This window comes from Amphibalanus amphitrite, unplaced genomic scaffold (genome assembly GCF_019059575.1).
Source record: "Amphibalanus amphitrite isolate SeventyFive unplaced genomic scaffold, NRLGWU_Aamphi_draft 000591F_arrow, whole genome shotgun sequence".
In the NCBI taxonomy this organism is placed as follows: Eukaryota; Metazoa; Arthropoda; class Thecostraca; order Balanomorpha; family Balanidae; genus Amphibalanus; species Amphibalanus amphitrite.
Window position 1 is genome coordinate 347236 of NW_024882085.1, and position 24385 is coordinate 371620.

A 24385-nucleotide genomic window follows, 5' to 3' on the forward strand; every position below is an offset into this window, starting at 1 on the left:
AGCGCATAATTGGACACCGGATTTATTTGCTGCATTATTTTACACATCCAACATTTGCACACTGATGTGCATTTTGGTGAACACGACGCAACACAGCTCATCTACTTCATTCCGTCGCAAAACAATGACAATGCAATTGAAAAGTCACAAGCATCTGACACAACAGTTTGATACTGCGTTACTTTTCTTTGGTGCGATGGAAGGAGACGGGTAATGATAAATGATATAAAGGATATGTTGCCCATCGACCGACTGTAACATGGCGTGGTGACTAAAATGCTATGCGGTCTCCAGCTAACAGAAAAAGGTTGCCGCCGGCGATATATCGTGTCACTATGAAGGCACACACTTGATAAAAACTAACTAAAATAAAATCCTTTTTAAATTATCTACAAAACAACAGAAATTACTTCACCAGCCTAAACCGATCCGCATACCGCATTGCGTTTACTGTAACGACAGCAGTTCACGAATCTCGATGATAAAGACACGTGTAACCGCGAAACCATATGTACACTTTCGAGCACCGACTACCACCTTCCCTTATCTCCCGAATGGAGGTAGCCGCAGCCCGCAGATCTCGCTTCACAGCCGCTCAGTTAGCCGCGCTCCGGCGGTGTTCGGCCTTCTCCTCACGGTCCACCATGGAGCTGCGCGCATGCGCAAACGCCGACTCCACGCGGGAGGCCGTCTCGCGCCAGGCGTCTCCGAGGTCGGGCAGGTCGGTCAGGTCCAGCGAGATGTGCGATGACAGCCGCTTGTACATGCTGGTCTCGCGCTTCTCACTGCCGGAGAGACGGGCACAGATGGGCCGTCACAATGACGTCATTGCATTCACCTATTTATTTGAGTCAGTACATGTCGCGCTGTTTTCCTAATTTGCCTGTTGCGAAATTGCTTTGGCAAAACTGATCTTTGAAAATTAAACTTACTTAAGAGAAAAGGCAAGCATGAAAGTCATAAAAATAACTACACTGATATCAAAAACATGATGGGCTGAACAAAGCAAATCAAGCAAGATAACTATAAACAACAAAAGCCAGCCGCGAAAAAGTTATCCAGTTTACTATGGTTGTCAGCACATAGCTTGCCATTGGCAAAAAAATTGAAGCGTGATTCGTTTCTTTGACCAGCTTTCATTGCGTTGGCGAAGAGCATCCAACTGGTACATTATGACCTACAAGTCAATGTGAACCAGGGGTGGATACTTCTGCTGAGCTGGGGTTTCACAAGCGCAGCAAATCCGCAGCGACCTTGACCTCCGCCGTCTATTGCGGCTCCAAGCCAAGCCCGCATGGAATTGGGAAAGCTCGTGCTACCCCAACTCGGCACAATTGTCCACCCCTGATGTGAACTGCCTTTAAAGTTATACAGTAAAGACCTTAAAATGTTGAGAAACTACAGTATAAATCATTGATTGACAGGAAAAGTAATGCAGCAGTGAGCACCCTAAGAAAGTTTTACATACATAGATTACTTATAAATTCCTCAAATATCACATAATATTCGACGATAACAATGTCCTGAAAACGATCAATTAGCATTCGACTTTGAAGATCACCTATAGCTTGCAATTAGCATGCAACAACAACCATAAACGTAAAACAAGTGAATGATGTTGCTAACGGCGGTTGAAAGTTGAAACATGCATTTAAACATGCAAATGTTGTTAAGAACTCAGACGATTAAGCTATAATCTATAAATATGTGAACTGTCCCGTTGATGTTGGCTTTAAAATCAATAAACAGCGTATGTACATTAGCGATGCGATGCCGAATACGGTAGCGCAACTCACCCGTTCAGCTCAGCTACTACCGCGATGGGTCGGGTCTGTCTTTATGTCAATGCTCTGTGCTTCGTCACTGAACAAATGAGGGAAATAATACAGACCAGTGAGCAGAGATTTACGTAAAAGGATCAATCCAACGAGCAACAAAAACAACACAGACATAGACCGTTAAACCAAAATGGCAAAAGCGCATGGAGGGAACAAAACAATACCTAACTATGCGTGGAATAAAAGTGGAAACTGTGATACTGCAACCAATTTAAAAAAGAAATGGAAAATCATAAAAGCAAAATAGAGGTCCGGCATATTGAGATGTTGAACGAAGAACAAAATACATTCTACGGAGGTTGAAAACGTGCTAAGAACAAATAGTCTATAGATAGTCTACGTCTACATAGATAGTCTCTACGATAGTCAAATAGTCTACGACAAATAGTCTATAGAGAACTGCTAACAGACGGAGATTTACACGTTCATCTGTATTTATGAAATATAGTATGAATTTGTCATCAAGCAATACATAATAAATACAATATCATAACAGTGCAGGCTGACTGTTTATCGATCAATGCTAGACGCTAGTGATAAAATATCGTGCATTTGATACATGTAAGGGTTCAATCAGTGTTTCTTATGTTCCAGTAACCTTTTCCGTTTCTCTTCATACAGAAGCTGTTGTCGGAAGAACAGAGAGTTCCTCAGGAGTTCTTGGATGTTCGAGAAAATCGGCTCTGCCTTCTGCATCGCCTTCACAGCACTGAGAACAAAATGAGAAATTAAGATCAGACTTTAGAGTGGTGCAGGTATAAGAAGAACGAGTGGTGAAAGCTCACTGAAAACTTTTTGATAGATATTAGAGAATAGTGAGGTAAAGTGAGAACAAATCCCTGAGACACGCAGTTCACAACAGTAAAACTAAAAACTTCCCAATTTGACGAACGTAATACAGTACCGTACCAAACAATGCCACTAACAAAGGTACGCCGTTGATTATGAGTTGACCCCCGTCGGGCCGTCGCCAGCCGCCGGCGCGCACCGGTGTGGGAGCACTCACTTGATGGCGTACTCGGCGTCGTAGCAGTGTCCCTGGAGCTGCTGGTGCAGCTGCACCACCTCGGCGCGCCGCTCCACGGTCGGCGGCAGCGACTTGCGGATGTGCTCCTGCATCCGGTACAGCGCCAGAGACGGGTCGTTCACCAGAATGTGCATGTTTTCGGAGGCACGCTCCGTCGCTGCCGGAACAGAAACTGAGTCGCAGTTCCTTCCTCTCAAGGAGAAAGAGTCGGAAGCCCTGAGAAACTCTCGATACTGTACTGTAGAATTACCACGGGCCACCGCCGCCAGCCATAATTGGGCTCAAAAGCTATGGAAATATAAGCAATTTGGGCACCAACTCTTGCATGCTGAGAAGTAATGCCCTGAGGTCACTACTCTGTCTGATCTTGAGGTTTGCTGGGCTGGGAGATGTTAATAGGTATGTGTTATTCAATTTCAAATCATAATTTTTAGAATTACATGTTAATTAAAACATAGATTTATGCAGCTTCTCACCTTTCTTAGCTCGAGCATCCAGGTGTGGATCATGTGGAACTGAAAAAGGTAAAATAAACAATTTTATACCTATTTCAAAAAAGGTTAAAATAGGCTGTGATAGGCTAAATAGCCTATCACAATTACATACTTCTGAGTAAGTTTTAAAAATCACCTGTCATTCAATGAAACAGAAATATAGCTCGCGTTTGCCATCCAGATATTCAGGGATCCAGGATCACCGGTAGTTCTTTGGTATTGCAGGGACCATCGATGCAATAAGTCACATTTCTAGAACGCTTTTGTTTCAAAAATGCCCCTTTTACTCATTGCCATTTCCGTTGTGCAAAGCGTCAGCCGTCAGCCTTAAGCACCAAATGATCCCGGTGATCAAGGAAAACTATCCAAATATCCGGATGTTGAGCACACGCATAGATACATACAGGCTGCAGCCCAAAAGTGTCAACAATCAAACTATACGTACACAATACACATGTAAGCTGAACATTGAACTTTGAAGAATGGTTAGGGCAGGGCACTCACCATTTGCTTCCCTGGCATCCATGATTGCGATATAGTAAGTCCAATGTATGTACAGTTTCTCATCTACCAGCCATTTGTTGACTTAAATATGAACCGATATACACAATATAACCGTTTCAAAATGGCAGTATAGCTCAAATGTCTGTATATCTATGGCTCAAATAAAAATAAAAAGCATAAATGCAAAGCACGGGCGGCACGGACACGGCCACAAAATATTTTTTACTTTATTGGTGTTCACTCTGATGTACTATACGCTAATCCTGCATGCGCACAAACTGTTTTCTTCAGGTGTCGTTGTCCGTGAGCATTCTTTACTAAAGTTTTCGAATACCAATATGTAGGAAAAGATGTATTTGTTGCGCTGAGAATGAAAACAACTTATGCTACCATATCACCCTAATAATGCTGCCAAACCTAAAAACATGAAATCCCGTAAATCCAAGTAGTAAAGGAATCTTGTAAATCCCGGCCTAAATCCTTTTCCTCAGCTTGAGAGCCAATATTACTTTTCACTTGCTTTTCACCATAAGGCACAATCACTCATCAGCTGAGATTGTAATGCCGCACATAACTAATTGCAGACTGATTCGTCAAAAAAAAAAAAAAAACCATCAGAAATGGGATCGCGGGAGGGACAAATGGGAAGGCGGAAGGGACAGCTTCCAGATTAATGGAGTAACTATTTATCCACCGGGCAAACGGACACAACAAAAATCCGTATACGCACTCCGAGCCTCCGACGCACGGTAGAATCAAAAGGCAACGTAATAAAACAGGAATGGCATTTATTATCATGGCAGCCGACAACAGCCTGGACCACATTCGAGGTGTCTTTGAAACGACACAAATGACATTAGAAATCCGTTTGGCATGGTCCCAAACTGGCATCATGAACATTTGCTGATCAATGACAATGTTTCATCCCCCCTCCCCGTCCTACGCTTCAGCGCAGCCTGGGACCACCCGCTCTTCACTTGAGCAGGCACCGTAAATGACCTAATGACACTATACGCAATGCCGAATCGTTTCCGCATTATATCTGCATCTGCGCAATTCGGGTTCAGTGCATCGCGGCAGAGCGTCGATCCATGTAGCGTGGCAATGAAATGGACCAATGAGACACGACAAGACCCTCGTCAAGATCTGGCGCCATGCCTCACCGAGAGTTGCCGCAGCGCAGCGCCGTCAGGGCCAGGGGTCACTCCGTCACCCCGCTCTCGCCAAGCCTCCCCCTCGGCGCGGCGCCGAGGGGGGGGGACGCCCCTCCCCGCTGTCTCTGCGAGCCCCGGCGGGGCGGCCGTCACACGGTCAGCTGGCTGACGCAGTGGATCACCTCGTTGTCGCCGCCACACACCAGCCGGTCCTCGCTGACGTCAAGGCTGTTGACGGGCAGCGGGCCGGCCGGCAGCAGCGATAGCACGTCCAGGTAGCGCTTCGAGGCGTCCAGCGTCAGCCACGAGGTCTGCGCGGCGTCCGCCGGCGGCTCTGCCGGACGGGAGAGAGGTCAGATCAACTGGTTTGCGAATGAAACAAAAACGTTGTTATATTTAACCGGACACATCATTAGAGGGACAAACTGCTGTCTGGGCCGAATGCTGCTGTTGATCCGTGACGGCCTGCATGACCCTCCAACTCCACGGAGTCGGTCAAGGCTGCCGTTCCCCAGCTCGGCTGTATGACTAACCCCTGCCGGAGGTGTGGAGGCGCGCGCTCGGCCCGCTGGCTGGGAGTAATACTCACCCCTGCCGGAGGTGTGGAGGCGCGCGCTCAGCCCGCTGCTGGGAGTAATACTCACCCCTGCCGGAGGTGTGGAGGCGCGCGCTCAGCCCGCTGCTGGGAGTAATACTCACCCCTGCCGGAGGTGTGGAGGCGCGCGCTCAGCCCGCTGCTGGGAGTAATACTCACCCCTGCCGGAGGTGTGGAGGCGCGCGCTCAGCCCGCTGCTGGGAGTAACACTCACCCCTGCCGGAGGTGTGGAGGCGCGCGCTCAGCCCGCTGCTGGGAGTAATACTCACCCCTGCCGGAGGTGTGGAGGCGCGCGCTCGGCCCGCTGGCTGGGAGTAATACTCACCCCTGCCGGAGGTGTGGAGGCGCGCGCTCGGCCCGCTGGCTGGGAGTAATACTCACCCCTGCCGGAGGTGTGGAGGCGCGCGCTCAGCCCGCTGCTGGGAGTAATACTCACCCCTGCCGGAGGTGTGGAGGCGCGCGCTCAGCCCGCTGCTGGGAGTAATACTCACCCCTGCCGGAGGTGTGGAGGCGCGCGCTCAGCCCGCTGCTGGGAGTAATACTCACCCCTGCCGGAGGTGTGGAGGCGCGCGCTCAGCCCGCTGCTGGGAGTAATACTCACCCCTGCCGGAGGTGTGGAGGCGCGCGCTCAGCCCGCTGCTGGGAGTAATACTCACCCCTGCCGGAGGTGTGGAGGCGCGCGCTCGGCCCGCTGGCTGGGAGTAATACTCACCCCTGCCGGAGGTGTGGAGGCGCGCGCTCAGCCCGCTGCTGGGAGTAATACTCACCCCTGCCGGAGGTGTGGAGGCGCGCGCTCAGCCCGCTGCTTGGAGTAATTATACTCACCCCTGCCGGAGGTGTGGAGACGCGCTCAGCCCGCTGCTGGGAGTAATACTCACCCCTGCCGGAGGTGTGGAGGCGCGCGCTCGGCCCGCTGGCTGGGAGTAATACTCACCCCTGCCGGAGGTGTGGAGGCGCGCGCTCAGCCCGCTGCTGGGAGTAATACTCACCCCTGCCGGAAGTGTGGAGGCGCGCGCTCAGCCCGCTGCTGGGAGTAATACTCACCCCTGCCGGAGGTGTGGAGGCGCGCGCTGAGCCCGCTGCTGGGAGTAATGCTCACCCCTGCCGGAGGTGTGGAGGCGCGCGCTCAGCCCGCTGCTGGGAGTAATGCTCACCCCTGCCGGAGGTGTGGAGGCGCGCGCTGAGCCCGCTGCTGGGAGTAATGCTCACCCCTGCCGGAGGTGTGGAGGCGCGCGCTCAGCCCGCTGCTGGGAGTAATGCTCACCCCTGCCGGAGGTGTGGAGGCGCGCGCTGAGCCCGCTGCTGGGAGTAATGCTCACCCCTGCCGGAGGTGTGGAGGCGCGCGCTCAGCCCGCTGCTGGGAGTAACACTCACCCCTGCCGGAGGTGTGGAGGCGCGCGCTCAGCCCGCTGCTGGGAGTAATGCTCACCCCTGCCGGAGGTGTGGAGGCGCGCGCTCGGCCCGCTGGCTGGGAGTAACACTCACCCCTGCCGGAGGTGTGGAGGCGCGCGCTGAGCCCGCTGCTGGGAGTAATGCTCACCCCTGCCGGAGGTGTGGATGCGCGCGCTCAGCCCGCTGCTGGGAGTAACACTCACCCCTGCCGGAGGTGTGGAGGCGCGCGCTGAGCCCGCTGCTGGCCGTTGTGCCGATATTCCACTGGCAGACGGAGCCGTCGTGGGCGGCCGAGAACAGACTGTCCGGACAGAGCCGGTGGAACAGCAGGTCGCTCACTGTCGGGGGAGGACAGACACAGTTTGATAAGACAGACACACTCACTGACGGACAGGATAGGAGATGCTAACTGTCCGAACAGAGCCGGTGGAACAGCAGGTCGCTCACTGTCGGGGGGAGGACAGAACAGGCTTACCAAAGGACAGGACGGGACAGACACAGAGCTGGACAAGAGATACAAACACTACCGGACATAACACTCACTGACCGTCAGGCCAGTACACACATCAACGGCTGGCGACGTGAAATGGCACGGATAATACGTTAATACGATATTCGATATCTGCATCTTCGGTCGGTTGATGTCAGACCGAAAGTCACCTCCCTGTTCAATAAAATTGACAATAAATACTACACATCTTAAACAAGTTATACTTGCAGTGTCGTTCAGTGCCGTTAGCTTTGAGTCGTCACCAGGTGCCTCAGCATAATCAAACAACGCTGGGTCACAGTGTTCAAATAGTCGCTTACCCTCGTCGGCGTGCGACTTGAGCTCTGTGACGGGGAAGCGCGGCTGGCGCATGTCCCAGATGCAGATGACGCCGTCTCCGTCACCGGAGGCGAGCACGTGGTACTGGGTGGGGTGGCGCGCCAGCGCCGTCACCGCACACTGAAAAACAAGGGTAACACCAATGACGGCACGACCGCCCAGCGCCGTCACCGCACACTGCAAACAAGGGTCAATTATGGCACACAAAAAAATTGCGGCACAACCGAACAAACGGCCCAGCGCCATCACCGAACATCCATAACTGATGACACAGCCATTACTGAACACTGAAAATATTGATCATGGAACACATCTGAAACAAAAGCCAAACTAAGATCGACCATTAAAACATCGTGCCCCATTGCGCCGGCCACTGAAATCACCGAAAAAAAAACAACAACATGGAAATGCGCATTAACCCGCGCCCTGCTGTGGGGGGGGGGGTGTTTGAGCCCCCCCCCCTTGTGGTTTTTCGCGAATATCTCAAAAACGGCGGCGCGGAGCGCCGCCGTTTTTGGTACACCTTATCATACATCAATTCTACACATGTTGTGAAAATTTCAGACCAAGGTCATTCAAGGTCAGGTCACCAGGTCACTTGAAGTGACCTCACCTCATAAAAAGTTTCAATGTCTGTCATAACTACACCGAGTGACCGATCGCTTTGAAACTTTCAGCGATTGCTGAGAGCAATAGCATGTACAAAATGTATATCTCAGAATTTTGATATCGATGACCTAAGGTCAGGTCAATTTTGCGACCTCCCCATTATAAGTCAATGGGAGAAAATTGAAATGCGCCTCTTTTGGACGTAAGACATTATAAACACTCCCAAACACTGAATTACAAGTGGTTTAGACACACTGAACATGAAAATGGTGTCTGTGACCCCTGTTTATACCCTGAGGTCATCTTAGGTCACGAATGGTATCTAACAGTTTTTCGCAAATAACCTTTGATAGAGGCATGCTAGAGCGATGAAAACGCCTTAGATGTGTTCAGCTCGACGATACGGATCGACTGATATGCAACATGACCCTTTCCGGTCAGGTCATGACCTTGACCTGAGGTCAAATTTTCAAGTTGACCTTTCAAGGTCAAATTATAGTTCATTCGATGCGTCTTGACGAGAGGAACACGATGCCGGTAAAAGTAAGCTCGTACAAGGCTTGGGTCAAAAGGTATTGCAGAAAAACTGTTTCCGAAAAAATCGGCTATTTTTGCAGTTTTTGCCCCCTGCAGGCAAAACCGTTGACGTTAGGTCAAATCTGAGAAAATTGCTCAGAAAGGGCGTTAATAGGGCTATCGAATGCGCTTTTGCGCGGCGCTGTAGCTCTATTGGTTCCCGAGTTATGCGTTGGCTTCTTGGAAATTGTCGACAGTCGACCTGGAAATCGGCGAAATTTTGCCTTCAATGACCTCTGGTGACCTGACCTTTGACCTGACCAAAAAATTGACCAAAGTGATTTCCTCATTATTTTTGACGCTCTTTCGAACGCCGCCTTCCGCGTATCGCTACGTGGCCCAGGAGCCGAGTTAGAAGGGGGGGTGTTTGAACACCCCCCCCCCCCCAGCAGGGCGTGGAAATCCAGGACCCCCAGCCGGGCGCGGGTTAACACCCCGCTCACCTTCCGCGCACAAGCTTCACCAAAATAGTTTCTCAAACATATAATAACAGAATGCATAACATATACCAAGCTATATAGCATGTCTCCCGAATCCGTTCCCCACGTCCCAACTCCCAATTCGGCGCACCAGGCCCAGGACCCTGCGCAGGGCCGAAAGCCCCCACCGTGCGGCCCCTGCCGTCACCGACCTGCTGCTGTGAGGCCATCACCGAGGATGTGGGCTCGTCGCTGTCGGCGCGCAGGTCCCACGACTTCAGCTGGCCGCGCATGTTGGCCGTCACCACGTGCGAGTGGGTCACGTGCTGCACGCGGTACACGCTGCACGTGTCCGCCGCTGCGGGGGTGGGAGGTCACGTGATCAGCACCCGGTACACACAGCAGGTATCTGCCGCTGAGGGGGAGGGGTTACGTGATTAGCAACGCTCCGATAAGGTCCAGCAGGCATACATTGACTCATGTCGTATTGACTCATGGATTTCAAACGCAATTATGTCTAATGCTGAGATAAATGACGAAGGTAATTTTGGGAAGTCATAGTCAAGGAAGTCATGGCAGTCAGAAGAAAGATAAAATAGAGGTCCCACTGTCGTCAGCCGGCGGCGTCTCACCGATGACTCGTCCGGGTTTCTGTGAGTGCATGTTCAGCACCACCATCCTGCCGTCGTCGCCTACCGAGACGAGCTCCTGTTCGAACGCCGAGAGCCAGGTGCACGGTGCCGCGCCGCGCCTGTGTACAGACGGGCACACGGCGGTCACAACGGGAAACACCGGGCGACGGTACTAACACACAGGTACTGAGCGATTGACACAGGACGTAGCGACTAAAAGGTGCTCAGTAGATAATGTATAGGTCATTGCAGCCTAAATTGCAATTAAATAGGTTAGCGATTACGTCCGTACGACACCCTGTCAGTGATACAGCTGGGTGTAAAATCGTCCCAGTGACCCCCTCCCCCCCGGCTTTTCCCCTGTGGCGGTGGCTGTCCCCGCGACCCATGTGAACCACGTTTCGTTTGCCTCTAAATAAACAAAAAGGGCAACGAGCGCGTTTCCGAGATAAGCTTCGGACCTGCGGCGGCAACGCCTGCAGGCCGCTGGACCTCCAGCTACCGCGCGGAGCTAACGGCGCTCGACTCTGCCCTCGCGTCCCTCCTGAGCGGGGGGGGGGGGGGGCGCTGAGGGCGCTGCTCCGCGGGAGGTGCGAATATGTACCGACTCCCAGTCGGCCCTGCGTCGCCTCGCGGAGGGCCCGGCGGCGCAGACGGGTGTCCTGGCGGACAGAGTCTGGCAGAGGCTGCTGGACCTAGCCGACCGCGGGACGCACACGTCCCTGCAGTGGGTTCCCGGCCACGCCGGGCTCCCCGGCAACGAGCTGGCCGACGAAATCGCACGGGAAGCCGCCAACCTGGAGCAGCGTGACGTGCCGATAGACCTCCCGTCAGCAAAAGCCAGGCTGAGGAGGCACGCCCACCGGGAGTGGGAACAGCGGCTGCAACCGACCCGCTACGCCCTGCAGAACGGAGTGCGCCCCCCCCCCCCCCCCGGCTGAGCGCCTGGGACTCTCCCGCCGGGAATGCGCGGAAGCCGCGAGACTTCGTACCGGCCACTCAATGATGGTGCGGGAGTACCGGCACAGAATCGGCCTGGAAGACGACCCCACCTGTCCTGAGTGCGGGCTGGGGGATGAGACGCTAACTCACCTCCTGACCGACTGCCCCGCCCGGGCAGATGTGAGACGAAGGATATTCGGAGATGACGAGCCGGAGATGAGGGAAGCACTGGGAGACCCGACGAAGCTGGTGGTGCTCCTGAAGCGGCTGGGCCGCCTGTGAGGCGTCCCCCCGTATGGCTTCCAGCCAAGGGCCGGAAGCACTTTAACTTCAACTTCAACCCATGTGAACCGAACTGACTCTGATTTGTGGAGGTTTGCATAGCCACCGCCCGTGACCCGAACTTACTCAGTGTGGTGGAGGCCGTACCCGTGATACCCCGTGCAACGAACTGACTTGGTGTGGTGGGGCCTGAAGTCGGTCCCAGCGATACCCCGTGAGGTGAGAATTGGACTGACTTTGTGCGGTGAAGTCGGTCCCAGCGATACCCCGTGAGGTGTGAATTGGACTGACTTTGTGCGGTGAAGTCGGTCCCAGCGATACCCCGTGAGGTGTGAATTGGACTGACTTTGTGCGGTGAAGTCGGTCCCAGCGATACCCCGTGAGGTGTGAATTGGACTGACTTTGTGCGGTGAAGTCGGTCCCAGCGCCGGCCCGTGAAGTGTGAATTGGACTGACTTTGTGCGGTGAAGTCGGTCCCAGCGCCGGCCCGGCTCCAGTCGCTCGGACACGTGACGGTAGAGCGTGACGTCACCGTCCGAGGTGGCCGCCGCAAACACGTCCAGCGAGACATACTGAAACGGAGACATAACAGCTGAAATCTTCACAAGATGGGTACCCTTCCTTAAACGACAGGTAATACACGCCCTTTACGTGCATTACCATGCCATAAGCGATGGCACCAACAACGTTTCTAAACTATCATTTTCGCCAAAAATATTTACCGAAATCGGAGCCCGACCTTTAGGTCATTCACCTGCCCTTAGAGGCTACTGGCTGATCTGATAAATAAAAACTGAGCACCAATCACTGCGACTCGTAATGGCTAGCATACTCGTTTTATTCAGTGCTTCCTCTAGCTTAATTAGGGTGAAACAGCGAGAGATTTGCACTCCATCCCCGTTTGATAAAATTGAATATATAAACAAAATATCGCAGAGGAGTAGGTTGAAAACCGATAATTCCTACAAGTATCAAGGCAGTTGGCAATTTTATGATAATGATACAGCAATGAGCATACGTCGAGCCACGGAGGTAGTGTGGCTGGTGCCTGCTGAAGTGTCTGTACTCACAGACAGACAGTTGACGTCTGGTCGGCAGGGGAGCCGGTGCAGGCAGCGCGGATCGTCCCCAGAGTCAGACCACTGCCACAGCTGCAGACAGTTCTCCTGGGGGAGGGGAACACACAGAGACAGAGTTACATGAGAGTGCAGGAATGCTCGTAACAACCCTAAAGCAGCAAATTTTGAATAGATCCTGGCATTACACAGGCCCACTCCCCTACCCTTACAGACGTGCATTTGCCTGCATTCATGTACTTATTCTTAAAATATTCCACTTTTGGGTGGTATTTTGCACTGTTAACAAGAGTTACCTTTCTAGGAGCATGTTGTGAGGGGCTCCACATTTACTGAAAATTGATTATGCAGATCCACCCCAGCTCTCTGCTTATGTAATTATTCATCTTTGGGAATGTTCATACTTATTTGGTACTCTTAATAATGGCCTTATATCACATTAACACTGATGGAAGCAGTACCTAGGGTATCTTGTTTGACAATAAATTAGTACCTACCTACAATGGTTAAGCCACAATGCATGATTTCGAAAATTGATAATAACCATGATCACTTTAATGACATATTAGGGAATATGTGGAATTTTATCTTTGAATAATATGATTTCAATTATAACAAGTTAAATGTCATAATTTAATTTAAACTACCTATTAATAATTTATAGAGTGGCACTTTAAACCATTTACAAGTTAATTGCATGATACATTTACACCTAACATTGTATGTTATGATAGTGGATATACTGTACCTCATCATCCCAGCTTCCAGAGACAAACTGGCTGGACGGTGTCAGAGTGTCTTGTGGTGTAGGACGCCATCTCACACAACTGATCTTGGTGGACACAAATGTGTTGATTCTTCTTATTCCTTCTGACATAATTGGATATCTGAAAAAATGCACAAAAATGTACATAAATTAAAAGTAGATAGGTATCTAGTATCTACCTTCAGCCCTACACAAAAAGTGCAATGCCTGCTTTCTGAGTAATTACCAACACAACGTCCAGAAAAATGCTTCCAAAAATGGACAGCCTAGTAAGCCAATTTTATTGTGTTTACAGAAATAATAACCTGCTTGCGTCTTTATCTTAAATTGCGTGGAATCTGAAAACAGGTCGCCTGCCGCCTGAGGCGATTGGATCAAGGACCTTGAAACTCGCTTGGCCTAATCATGTGACAATTAGCCTGTTCAGGGCACAAAGAGGAGGAGAATATCCCAATAATCCTGTGACTAAATATGCCGTCCGGCGTTCCGTTTTCAGATTCCACCTTAAAGGGACCCTCCCACCTTAACATTAGTTTTGAGTTGAGATAGCCAAGTTTGCGGCCAGGCTCAGAAACCACCATTTATCCCGGTCGCAACCCCCGCAGCTTTATGGTGTTCAAGAAATTTCTTCCCTTTACTTGCAGGGTGGGACCAGCGTGGTCCCTATCGGCTATCTCTTAACCATTACAGGAATCTGATGACGTCATCAGGCTTTCAAACCTCCGTTAAATGTTTGACTAAAACATTTTGTAGCACGCGGTGGTATATGCTGCTTTGAGCGCAACAAATGCCGCACTTTCAAATAAAGTCGCTAAGAACAGAGGAGATCCCAAAAAGTAAACAAAAGTAAAAGTCTAATATCTTGAAAACCGGTGAATATTTTTCGATGAAATTTGGTAGATATTCGTTTTTGCTCTTTCTGAACCGAGCGACATCACTTTCATGTCAATTCATTAACTTTTTTGAAGGTGGGAGGGTCCCTTTAAATTGAAATGGCTCAAGCCGGCCAAATCAAATAACCATACCTATATCTCAACATCACACTATGGTACCCTGTCTACAAAAATACTTTTTAGTACCGCCACCCACATTACACAGAGCCTTTTCCATTAAAGGGTAAGTGCTAAATTACCAAGTTGAAGTTACCTACTGACATAAAGACACTATCTCCTGAAGTCCCTCTAGCTCACAACAAATCCCCCGGGAGGACTTCAAAGAATTTCATGTTCACCAATTCTCTCTATATGCTATCTCAGCACATGAGAACAACTCGTTCCTTTTGAAATTTCCATTTTCTATAAACGGCCTTACTAAATTTGATGAAAATTATTGCCTTTTTGAAATGATCCGTTTCCAATGATGCACGGTATATAGAGAACTCAATGATGGAAAATATCGACAATAAGTATACAGCGCTAAAATATTTTTAAGAATGTTCATAGAAAATAAACGAGACAAGCAAAGCATGACTTTTGATTGGACAAGTCAGACCGAGGTCAATAAGCGAGGACAACTGAACACTATATTTTTGTAACAAACGCGCTATTTACGAATCACTTAGAAAGAGAAGTTTCTTTTTATTTTTATTTGCAAGTTATTTTGTCATGTTACAAAAGCCTTTTTCGAATTTTTTAATATTTCAAAATGAAATTTCGTGGGAAAATAGGTATTCAAAACAAAAAGAAAAAAAGAGAAATCCACTGAACGCACCTCTATGATGCCCTTTTCCGGTGGTGAGCCCTCAGCCGAGGCTACTGTCCGGCGATTCTGTGAAATTCGCCATGGTATGTGCATAACGCGTCCGGTATTGTGAATAAACATAGGTGGATGAAGCTGCTCTTCGATCGTGTACTTTATTTTATTTAACGTTCAGCTTTACCGTTGTATTTTTAGTTCGACGTGTGCGCCGCTTTTGAAACGTCATGCTGCATAGAAACAATGAAGCACCGTTAGCATTGCTGTTTAGGATTTAAGACATTAGAATGTCAAAAGCATGTTGTGCCGAAAATATAGATCTTGTGGTAAGAGAATATTCCTATTTAATTTGTAGGTGACTGTAGTATTCATATTGTATATAAATTACGCAGTACATTTTGAAAATTTATAATAATTCTTTAACTGCTGTTTTTTTCCAGGCTTTCATCAAGCTTGTCAAGAACAAGGCCTACTTCAAGAGGTACCAGGTCAAGTTCAAGAGGCGCAGGGAGGGAAAGACTGACTACTATGCCCGTAAGAGGTTGGTTGTTCAGGACAAGAACAAGTACAATACTCCCAAGTATCGCCTGATCGTCCGCTTTACCAACAAGGACATCATTTGTCAGGTCAGTCCTTTTTAAGAATTTATGTGCCAATTGGTGAATGCTTTATAAAAGATGACCACGATTGTAAAGGTATTTGAATTTACCAACAGTCCTATAAGGTGCAGTAGGTTTAATGTAATACATTATTCAGTAAAGCAGAAGAATGGTAGAATGGGAATACCTAGGAACCTACAACGTATAATTTCTGCTGTTGCGTTTTTGTATCAAGAGCACCATAATTGTAGATTAGACCTTTTCTGAACAAATACCTGAACTTGTGGGCACTTTTTGATGTGTGTTTAAGGTTAATGGTCTACAATTATATGCAGGACAAATTACATTGTAGGAAGTGGAACCATGGATTATGCCATCTGCGATGGCAATGGCCTAATTGTCACACCTGTGGCAGGTGTTGGTCCTACAACTAACAGCTGTGTCTTGTGTGGATGGTCCTGGGGCTGCTTTGGAAGGCAGATGATTTTATGGCCCCAGGCTAGTCAAAAATGTTAAGTGTTCAGCTTATGTAAATTCAAGCTCATGGATTTTGCCAAGTCTCCTGCCATGGTATTAAAACGTGCGACTGATATTTACCTCAAAATATGATTGTGGGCTATACACCTTTGCATGTGTCCAGTTCCTGTGTTTGACTGTGAAAACACAGGAACTGGACTGTGTGATTGACTTGACTGTGTGAATGAATAATGAAATTTAACTTCTTTTCTGGGACCAAAATTTAAAGTAAATATTTCATTACTGCCTTTCTTACATGCAGCATTTTGTTGAAACTAACTAACCTATCTGATTTTAGGTCTGGCTAGTTTATCACAGATCAATGAATGTTGGGTTGTCGTAACATGCAAGGGCCCTATTCAGCTAAAAATGTGAACTAAGGGAGTCACTTTGGTATTAGTATATATAAGGTCCGAGTGGCGAACCGATTATGAAAAGCATACTTTACGATGCATTTTGACCTCCTCATTTCATATCTGATAGTTATTCCTTCTGGAACCAAGTATCAAAGCACCTATGAAATACTTACAGTTACCGGAAATCGCTACCGCACTCCACACCAACTCCACACTATCGCAATGTGCCGGGCGGCAATTACTTGCGCAAAGCTGGCCAAGGTCAAGTAAATCAAGGATGATATCTAACAGTTGCTATTCAACTGTGAATAATGACGTCATAATACTTCTCGCGGCGAAGCAGCGCAGTGCCGAAGGCAATGCCTTAGGAGAGATTACAGGCAAGAGTAAATCAAATATTTTTAGGTTAAGTGGTTATGTATCTGGCTTCAGGCCGAAGGCCTGAAGCCTGATGCATGACCACTTAACCTAAAAATATTTGATTTACTCTTGCCTGCAATCTATTCCTGCAAGTAACTTTTTCCTTATCCCCGGTAGGCAAACATCAGTAGGTTAGGTCAGGTTAGGTTAGGTTAGGTTAGGTTCCTTTTTTTGCATTTATGACGTCACTTTCATCACACCATTCGTATCGTTTTCTTTTTCCCCACCCAAAACCCCTGTTCCTAAAATTTCCCCTGAAATGGCAGCAATCCATATATGGCAGCGCTACAACGCCCACGTTTTTCATTCGTCGCGTGTTAATGCCGCCGGGTGGTATCGTAGTGAAATGAGTTGGTGATTTGGTGTTTTTTCCACGTTTCCAGTACATGTAAGTATCATTTTTGGATTCAGGATGTCAAATAATGCAAGAATGTGAAAACTTTATCTTTTAACAGGCACTCGGACCTAATGTATACTTTTACCGTCACTTTTTTAGAAGAACATAAGCAGTAAAAACCAGGAACATATGGATCTTCAAGTCATTTCTGCATTTTTTTTTTTTGCAAAATTGAACATCTGAGGCAAGTTCTGCTTACACGAAAATCGCCAATCGCCATCCTTGGTTATTTTAGCGCAAAGTCGCCGATGAGTTTCGCCAGTCACGTGAAAAAGTTGATCATTGATGTGAAAAATAATGGAGACATCCTAATATCTTCGCTTCTGTTGAAGTTGAAAGGAAATTGCCACTTTTGACCTTCGCCCGTATTTGGGTTTGCCAGCCGCGAACGTATAGGGGGGGGGGGGAGGGGGGTCTGTTGGACCCCCCCTTGCCGTTCAGCCCCTGATCGAGCTAGAGCTTTGCGAAAAAACGAGCGTGTTACCCATGACCAGAGGAAGCCGATGATACCTAATTTCAAGGACCAAGGTCCTAGGTCATCCTAGGTCATTTTTGAACTTCCAGGTCAGGCCAATGACCAAAAAGTCTGGAAAATCGGGATGTTACATTTTCGTATTGTTAGTTTTTTTCGGGGTGCTGATCACGAATTTCATTTAAGTTATAAGCACAGCTGATGTATTTGTGCATTTAGGCCAGGTCTGGTCAGTTGAACCAGTAGGCGTCATGCCGGGTACTCGTAGTAGGTGTCAACCATCACTGACGGCTTAGTAACATGTTACGAAGGCACCAAAACTAGTTCTTAAATGTTCAAATTGTTTCTAACTTCGATATCAGTTCCAAAACTAGCCTAGCAACATGGTTAACTCGAAAAAGTGAACTAAGGTCATCAGAGGTCAGTGACCTGACCTGACCATCACGTGACCTTGACACCCACCAGCATGCATGCATGGGACCAGCACCATTTTACATGTTTGAACGCTTCAAACTACAAAAACACAGCAAACACGCGGATAATGTGAGCCGACATACGCCGAATCGCGATTTAGGCCAAACATGGTCTCGAGAAATAGGTCACCGGTCCAAGGTCATTTGGGTTAGGGTCATGTAATTTTCAGGGTACGTGTAAAATTGATTAACCCGAGGGTACTGAAAGTGTCGTCGCGATCGACCGCTTCTTACGCGAGTTATTCGCGAAAAAACACAGTGGGATCGTTCGACCCCCCCCCCCTTCCCCGCTATCCGTGCGATGGTTAACGTGGGGTTTTGAACTGAACTAGCAGTTTTGTAGCTTGGGCCGAGACCAGCACAAATCAGGAGCTTTTCCGGCCCAACAATCACCCTAGGAGATTTGGTCTTTCTCGTTTCGAAATCCTTGCCTTGTGCAGGAATTTAGTGCCTTACGAAAGAATGCCAAGAATGCAGCCACCTGTAGCAGAGGCCTGCGTCAACCAATCAGCATGCAGTTGGTTTTGAGCTACGCAATATGATTGGAACTGTCGTATTGTCGATTGCTCCGGATCAAAGCGTTGTGAATGTCACAAAATACGCCATTTGTTGTGGTTTGAGCGAGCTCGTAAATAAGCCCGACAGATAGCGAGGACGTGTGTTCGCTGCTTTATTGTAGGGCTTGACCTTTCCTGTCTAATGAGACCCTGCAGAGCCGGAAGAGTAATAAGAATGATGGGGGCCGGGGCGACATTGGTCTGGGCGGCTATGCCGGTACGCCGCTGGTGCTGAGTCTGTCGGTCACTCCATCACGCGAGAGCGAAGCTGTCGCATCGGAACTACTCACGACAAATGAGACCGCCCGGCCAGGATCGGGGAGGTGTGGAGGAGATGGCCTTGGTCCTGTCCTGCAATGTCTCACATCGAGACTCTGGAGATGCGTTATATGCAGCCTCGACGTGGGCCGGTTGGTGGCGCTAGCTGTCGCCGGCGGAAGGCAGGTGGCTCCCGTGACACGGAACTAAACGTGTGACGAGCGGCCATTCCCAGTTGACTTGTCCAACTGTCAGCAACAGAGTGCATTGATGCTTCCTCTGATAACGGTGTCTGTGTTTTCCGTTCGGCAGGTAGCGTACGCCCGTCTGGAGGGAGACGTGATCGTGTGTGCCGCATACGCTCACGAGCTGCCCCGGTACGGCGTCAAGGTCGGGCTCACCAACTACGCGGCTGCTTACTGCACCGGCCTGCTGATCGCGCGCCGGCTGCTCAAGAAGATCGCCCTCGACACCGTCTATGAGGGCAACCAGAACGTGGACGGCGACGACTACCTGGTGGAGCCGGTGGACGACGGTCCGGGCGCGTTCCGCTGCTACCTGGACGTGGGTCTGGCGCGCACCACCACCGGCGCCAAGGTGTTCGGTGCCATGAAGGGCGCCGTCGACGGCGGCCTGGACATCCCGCACAGCAACAAACGCTTCCCCGGCTACGACGCCGAGGGCAAGAGCTTCGACGCCAAGGTGCACCGCGACTACATCTTCGGCCAGCACGTGGCCAACTACATGAGGCACCTGCAGGAGGACGACGACGAGGCGTACAAGCGCCAGTTCGCGCGCTTCATCAAGCTCGGCATCACTGCTGACGGCGTAAGTAGACCGGAGGTCGGGAAATGGGGCTCAGACTTCGCCACCGGTGTTGTGATTTGCGGGCTTACAGTAATTGTGGTTTTGTTAAGTAATACGAGAGTTGTAGTCAATCAGTCATCAGTGGGCAAAGACCTAGTAGGCAACAGGCCATAGTCGTAACCGTCATGGTAAAATGTGTCGGGATGTTTGTCTAGTCTCTGATAACAATAGTGGATTTTTCTGGCAGCCCTTTTCTGTACCGGAACAGTCAAAGGCTTTCCTCTTATCTGGTCCGATTTGAAATAAAACGAAAATTGGTCCCGTGAGGGTCGTCATTTTATAAATTGCAGCTCGTATGCTCAAAGCTGCCGATGACGACAATGGTGGGGCAATGAATCACCGTATCAAAATGCATGTTATCTGTCGTAACGAGACATGTGCATTAGGGTGTTTCACATTTTCAAAGTGCCATATTGCGAGTCATATCGATGTTCCCCTCAAATGTCATCTGCTCACAAGTTTCTGTGTAAAATTTCACTTCATTCTGATGATGTTTAGAGGTCGCACATTTCTGCGACTTTTCATCTCTGATTTTGTTTCTGGCCGTAACATGAGTAGTCTTCCTGCGAACTGATTTGGTTGAGAAAGCCAGGCACTGGCGGCGGAATAGGGGGTGCAGGGGGTGCAGCTGCACCCCCATCGAAAAACATGGGGGTGCAAACATATCTTTTTTGCACCCCCAAAATCCATACAAGGGGCCCGTCGCACCATCCAATATATTTTCTCCTGAAAACCAGTGATCGGGAAACGAACACTGATGTGGAATCATCCGGGATGTCCGATTATGGTCAGGAGCGCCCCATGCTAGTCTTTGGGGTCCCCACACCGGCTAGAAGTGTCCCGAGCCGCGTTTGGTGCTCCACACGGCATCTGAGGGCCCCCACGACGGCCTCAGAGGGCCCTTTTATGACGATCTCTGAGGGCTCCCACCTGAGGGCTTTGTCCCCTGGGGCCCTACAACGGCCACTAAGGGCCCTCGTGACGACCGCTGAGGGTCCCACATAGGCTCCAGGGGCCACGCTGGCCTCTGAGGGCCCCTATGACGGCCTCTGAGGGCCCTTACGATGATCTCTGTGGGCTCTCACGACGAACTCTGTCCCCTGGGGCCCTATAACGACCACTAAGGGCCCTCATGACGACCGCTGAGGGTCCCACAGGACTCCAGGGGCCCCACTGGCCTCTGAGGGTCTCTACGACGGTCTCTGAGGGCCCTCGTGACGGCCCTAGACCCAACTCAAGTCTGAGGGCCCATTTGGCTTCAGGCGGCCCAGCGACGGCCTCTGAGGGCCCCAACACAACCAGGCTGCGGGGGCTATGCTGGCATCTGAGGGCTCTGCAACGGTCTATTGAGGGCGGCAGGGCCCTAACAACGATGGCCTGCGAGTCGTGGAACTCAACCGGAAGGCGCTGCCCAAGCGCACCAAGGAAGGATGTGCCCCCTTCTCTGTGTAACGAGTTTTGGTGACAAAAGTGTGCGACCCCTAAATATACTTAAATTTGGGTTTCAAGCGTATCAATCGATTCAGTTTTACGGGTAGAGTTGGGGCAAAGTCGATATGGCTGAGTTTTGAACCAACATTATTTTACCATAGTGTAATGAAACACCCTAATGTGCATGGATCCGAGAAAATGGATCTGGGATCTGATTCCCACGGATCCTGATCTCGTAACCGACAGGATCATAAATCCCAGTGCAATTTTTTTGCTTGATATCCAGTGAGATCATAGATCCTCACTTTTTTTTTGTCAACACAGAAATAAAAAACACTTGTTGCAACTCACAAACGTTCTGTTTTAGTGATTTTATGTGATTGCACGTCATAATCCATAATTTTGTGGAACGTATTGACAGGAACTCTATAAAACATCGTTCCAAATGTGCATGGTGGGATGCACTCAGAATTCATAGATCCATGTTCTTTGTTTATCGTGAGATCGTATAAGGTCATAGATCCAAGATAAATTATTCACGCAGGATCCGATGGGATCATAGATCCTAACGTGCAGTTTGCTTGGAGATCCACTGAGATCATGATCCATCGCTCGGATTCATGCACATGTCTGATCGTAACCCCGGTGAATGCACGGGTTTTGGACTCGTACCTTATGGAATGCATATAAAAGGGGCTGAACATTTTTAAATGGGAGTAAAGTAAGATACTTTTTATCATTGCTGTAGAGCTGCTTTGATAATTTCTTAAATATTTTTCACTCTGGTAGTTTAACACGCGCAGTGGAAGGGTTGCGAGTACTACGCCCAGTGGAAGGGGGGGGGCGGATGTCACCCCCCCCCCTAAGATCTCAGCTCCCACTAGAGCTAGAAAGACGAAATTTGGAGGGTAGGTGGTGGCCATGGGGAACTCTGTTGTGTGTGAATTTCATGACCCTAGGTCAATATCTTCAAGGTCAAATGAGGTCAAATGTGGTCAAATCTGCCATATTAGCGACTTTTTTGCGTTTACACCCCGATAACTCAAAAAGTTACCGGCCGATTTTTTTAATCTTTCACTATACGAAAGAGCAACATTTGTGAGTATGTATGGTGAATTTCTAGATAATCCAACAATAAATATGGCAGAAGCCTGCGAAGGGTACCTAAGATGTCGCCGGCTGAGGCGGCATCGGCCGACGCGGGAAACGCGGCAATCACAATTTTGTGTTAACACACTCATAACTCAAGTTGTTACCGGCCGATTTTCAAAATTCTTTGACCATATGATTGCCTGTACATTTCTCAGTCTTCTCACCGAATTTGACGCGAATCTAATATAATCAGCGGTAAGGAGCGCGATGTAAAGACGGAACCGTCCCGCCCCGGCACAGTCTACAATTCAGGCGGCGCGTAACGGCTAGCGCCGGCCGCCGCGGCGGCAGGATGTTTGACTTTACACCGCTATTACTAGAAAAGTTGTGAACCGATTTTCATACTTCTTGCACGAGAAGATCCGCAATTGAATTCTGGACAGGTAGCCGAAATTTCACATTGATATTATGCTTGCGGCGCGAGTTATTGGCGAAAAACAGGAGGGGTGGGCGAAATCCGCCCCCCTTCCACTGCGCGTGTTAAGACACTTCCACTGTTTCGTGTATTGTTTCATTTTTGGTAGTACGAGAATGAGTCGTATTGTGTGGTATGCGTGCAGATATAATTACGGAGAGCGTTGTATCTTTCGTCCATCTATCATTGGAGCGTATTGTTTCTGGTCAAATATGATCACTTGCTCACAAGGTCAATTGCTTGTCCGACTTGTTTTCTAACGTCGGTCAACAAGTTGTCATGTTTGGGCTAGAAAACAAACTTGTATGGCTTAACGAACGCTGATTGCTTCATGCTCATGTGTTTTGTAAGTGTTAGGCTTAGGTCATTGCATTTGCTATTTTAATGCAGTTTTTAACGCTTCCGTTTCTGATTTTGCAGATCGAGGGTATGTACAAGAAGGCGCACGACGCCATCCGTGCCAACCCCGAGTACAAGCCGGCGCCCAAGAAGAAGGTGGAGAAGAAGCGCTTCGGCGAGAAGAAGCTCACCTACGAGCAGCGCAAGGCCAAGGTCAAGAAGGTCAAGGAGGAGTTCCTCAAGCAGCTGGAGGCCGGAGAAGACGTCGACATGTCGTGATGGCTTTTTCGCTCTGCGCGGAAATAAAGTATCCGACCGTGATCCTGTGTATATCGATTTCTCCGGCTGGGCTGTGAGGTTTATAATATATGTGCTGACTTGTCAGTACTGTGGTATGCAGGCTGAGCGGGGGGAAAGGTAGACATTGACCGTGCACAAGCTGCAGGGTCAATTGAGTCGTCAATGGATGGAAGTGCGATAAATTTGATTTTGTCCAGGTTTTTGATGATCATGATGAGGTTTGCGATGAAATTAATTGACGCTCGGTGGACGTAGTTGAGCGCAAATGATTACATTACTCATGAAGTATCCATGATTAACTCGCGCCCTGGATTGTTTGTTTGTTTTTGTTTTGTTGGGTTAGGCCCTTTCGGTCGACAAGACCATTGCAGAGCCGGAAGGATGATAGGAATTAGGGGGAGACATTGGTATGGACAAGTGGACAGGCACCCTAGTGAGTCGCCGGGGCTGAGCCCGTCCAGAGGACAGGCCACCCAGCCCCAAGGCACTCACTGCACCCGGCTACGGGGTGCGCTCCCTCGGGAGCAGCGGTGCCGCTCCAAGTGAGCAGCCCGCATGAGATAAAGTTGCCTGCCCAGCCCGGAAGGGGGCTGTGGCGTGGAGGAGAAGGATTTCAGTATCCTGAGGATAGAAGCACGGACAGGTGGGCCCTGGATGTCTTGCAGCGATTTTATGATGAGCGATGATGGGGGGGGGGGGAGGGGAAGCTCGCATGCCCAAGGGACGAGCTAACACTAAAAAGAAAGCTTAGCACTTTTATTTTAGGGCTGGCTATAGGTAACGGAGCGCGTAATGTCAGACGTTCGTGTCCATTGATGGAAATACCGCTGCGAGGCCAGGCAGGTTAGTGCATGTAAAATTGTAAACCAACCCGAGAGAGCGTATTTATTCGATATTTTTCACACGAATTCAGTGATGAGCATCGCCTCCGACCATCCTTTTGCACGATCAGCTAATTTCCATGGCAACCTGTTGGATGAGGTGTCGCCTTGTTATATGACGT

General features: G+C 49.4%; 3 protein-coding genes across 13 annotated transcripts; 1 reads left to right on the forward strand and 2 right to left on the reverse strand.

Annotated features, from left to right (window-relative positions):
* LOC122394440 (BLOC-1-related complex subunit 8 homolog) lies at positions 1-4091 on the reverse strand. Of its 2 annotated transcripts, XM_043391315.1 has the most exons (5): positions 3864-4091; positions 3342-3380; positions 2845-3022; positions 2437-2547; positions 1-785 (listed from the first exon to the last, which is right to left on the reverse strand). In XM_043391315.1, exons 1-5 carry the CDS (start codon positions 3883-3885, stop codon positions 596-598), a joined length of 540 nt encoding a protein of 179 aa, XP_043247250.1. In that variant the 5' UTR covers positions 3886-4091; the 3' UTR covers positions 1-595. The 2 variants fall into 2 exon arrangements, with proteins under 2 accessions (XP_043247250.1, XP_043247251.1); XM_043391316.1 differs by lacking the exon at positions 3342-3380 and having other exon boundaries at positions 3864-4072.
* A 543-nt stretch (positions 4092-4634) lies between these two features.
* Positions 4635-14569, reverse strand: LOC122394441 (nucleoporin Nup43-like). Of its 10 annotated transcripts, none has more exons than XM_043391324.1 (9): positions 14447-14569; positions 13118-13256; positions 12364-12459; positions 11750-11865; positions 10070-10188; positions 9650-9795; positions 7815-7953; positions 7208-7342; positions 4635-5351 (listed from the first exon to the last, which is right to left on the reverse strand). In XM_043391324.1, the coding sequence occupies exons 2-9, from the start codon at positions 13244-13246 to the stop codon at positions 5167-5169; spliced, it is 1065 nt and encodes a 354-aa protein (XP_043247259.1). In that variant the 5' UTR covers positions 13247-13256; positions 14447-14569; the 3' UTR covers positions 4635-5166. The 10 variants fall into 10 exon arrangements, with proteins under 10 accessions (XP_043247259.1, XP_043247257.1, XP_043247260.1 ...); XM_043391322.1 differs by having other exon boundaries at positions 14290-14546; XM_043391325.1 differs by having other exon boundaries at positions 14469-14539.
* Positions 14570-14813: 244 nt separating this feature from the next.
* Positions 14814-23466, forward strand: LOC122394442 (60S ribosomal protein L5-like). The gene is made up of 4 exons (XM_043391328.1): positions 14814-14919; positions 15271-15456; positions 19191-19706; positions 23164-23466. Exons 1-4 carry the CDS (start codon positions 14917-14919, stop codon positions 23359-23361), a joined length of 903 nt encoding a protein of 300 aa, XP_043247263.1. The 5' UTR covers positions 14814-14916; the 3' UTR covers positions 23362-23466.
* Positions 23467-24385: the final 919 nt, after the last annotated feature.

Excerpts from the sequence above, each read along its gene's own strand:
- LOC122394440 (XM_043391315.1), bottom strand. The coding sequence starts at position 3,885 with ATGGATGCCAGGGAAGCAAATG. Across the intron at positions 2,548-2,844 it reads GACGCCGAGTACGCCATCAA|TGCTGTGAAGGCGATGCAGA; the intron begins GTGAGTGCTCCC and ends TTTTGTTCTCAG. Across the intron at positions 786-2,436 it reads TATGAAGAGAAACGGAAAAG|TGAGAAGCGCGAGACCAGCA; the intron begins GTTACTGGAACA and ends TCTCTCCGGCAG.
- LOC122394441 (XM_043391321.1), bottom strand. The coding sequence starts at position 14,360 with ATGAAATTCTTTGAAGTCCTCCCGGGGGATTTGTT. Across the intron at positions 12,460-13,117 it reads CTGGAAGCTGGGATGATGAG|GAGAACTGTCTGCAGCTGTG; the intron begins GTACAGTATATC and ends CCCCTCCCCCAG. Across the intron at positions 7,343-7,814 it reads CAAGTCGCACGCCGACGAGG|TGAGCGACCTGCTGTTCCAC; the intron begins GTAAGCGACTAT and ends CTCCCCCGACAG.
- LOC122394442 (XM_043391328.1), top strand. Across the intron at positions 15,457-19,190 it reads ACAAGGACATCATTTGTCAG|GTAGCGTACGCCCGTCTGGA; the intron begins GTCAGTCCTTTT and ends TCCGTTCGGCAG. Across the intron at positions 19,707-23,163 it reads TCGGCATCACTGCTGACGGC|ATCGAGGGTATGTACAAGAA; the intron begins GTAAGTAGACCG and ends CTGATTTTGCAG.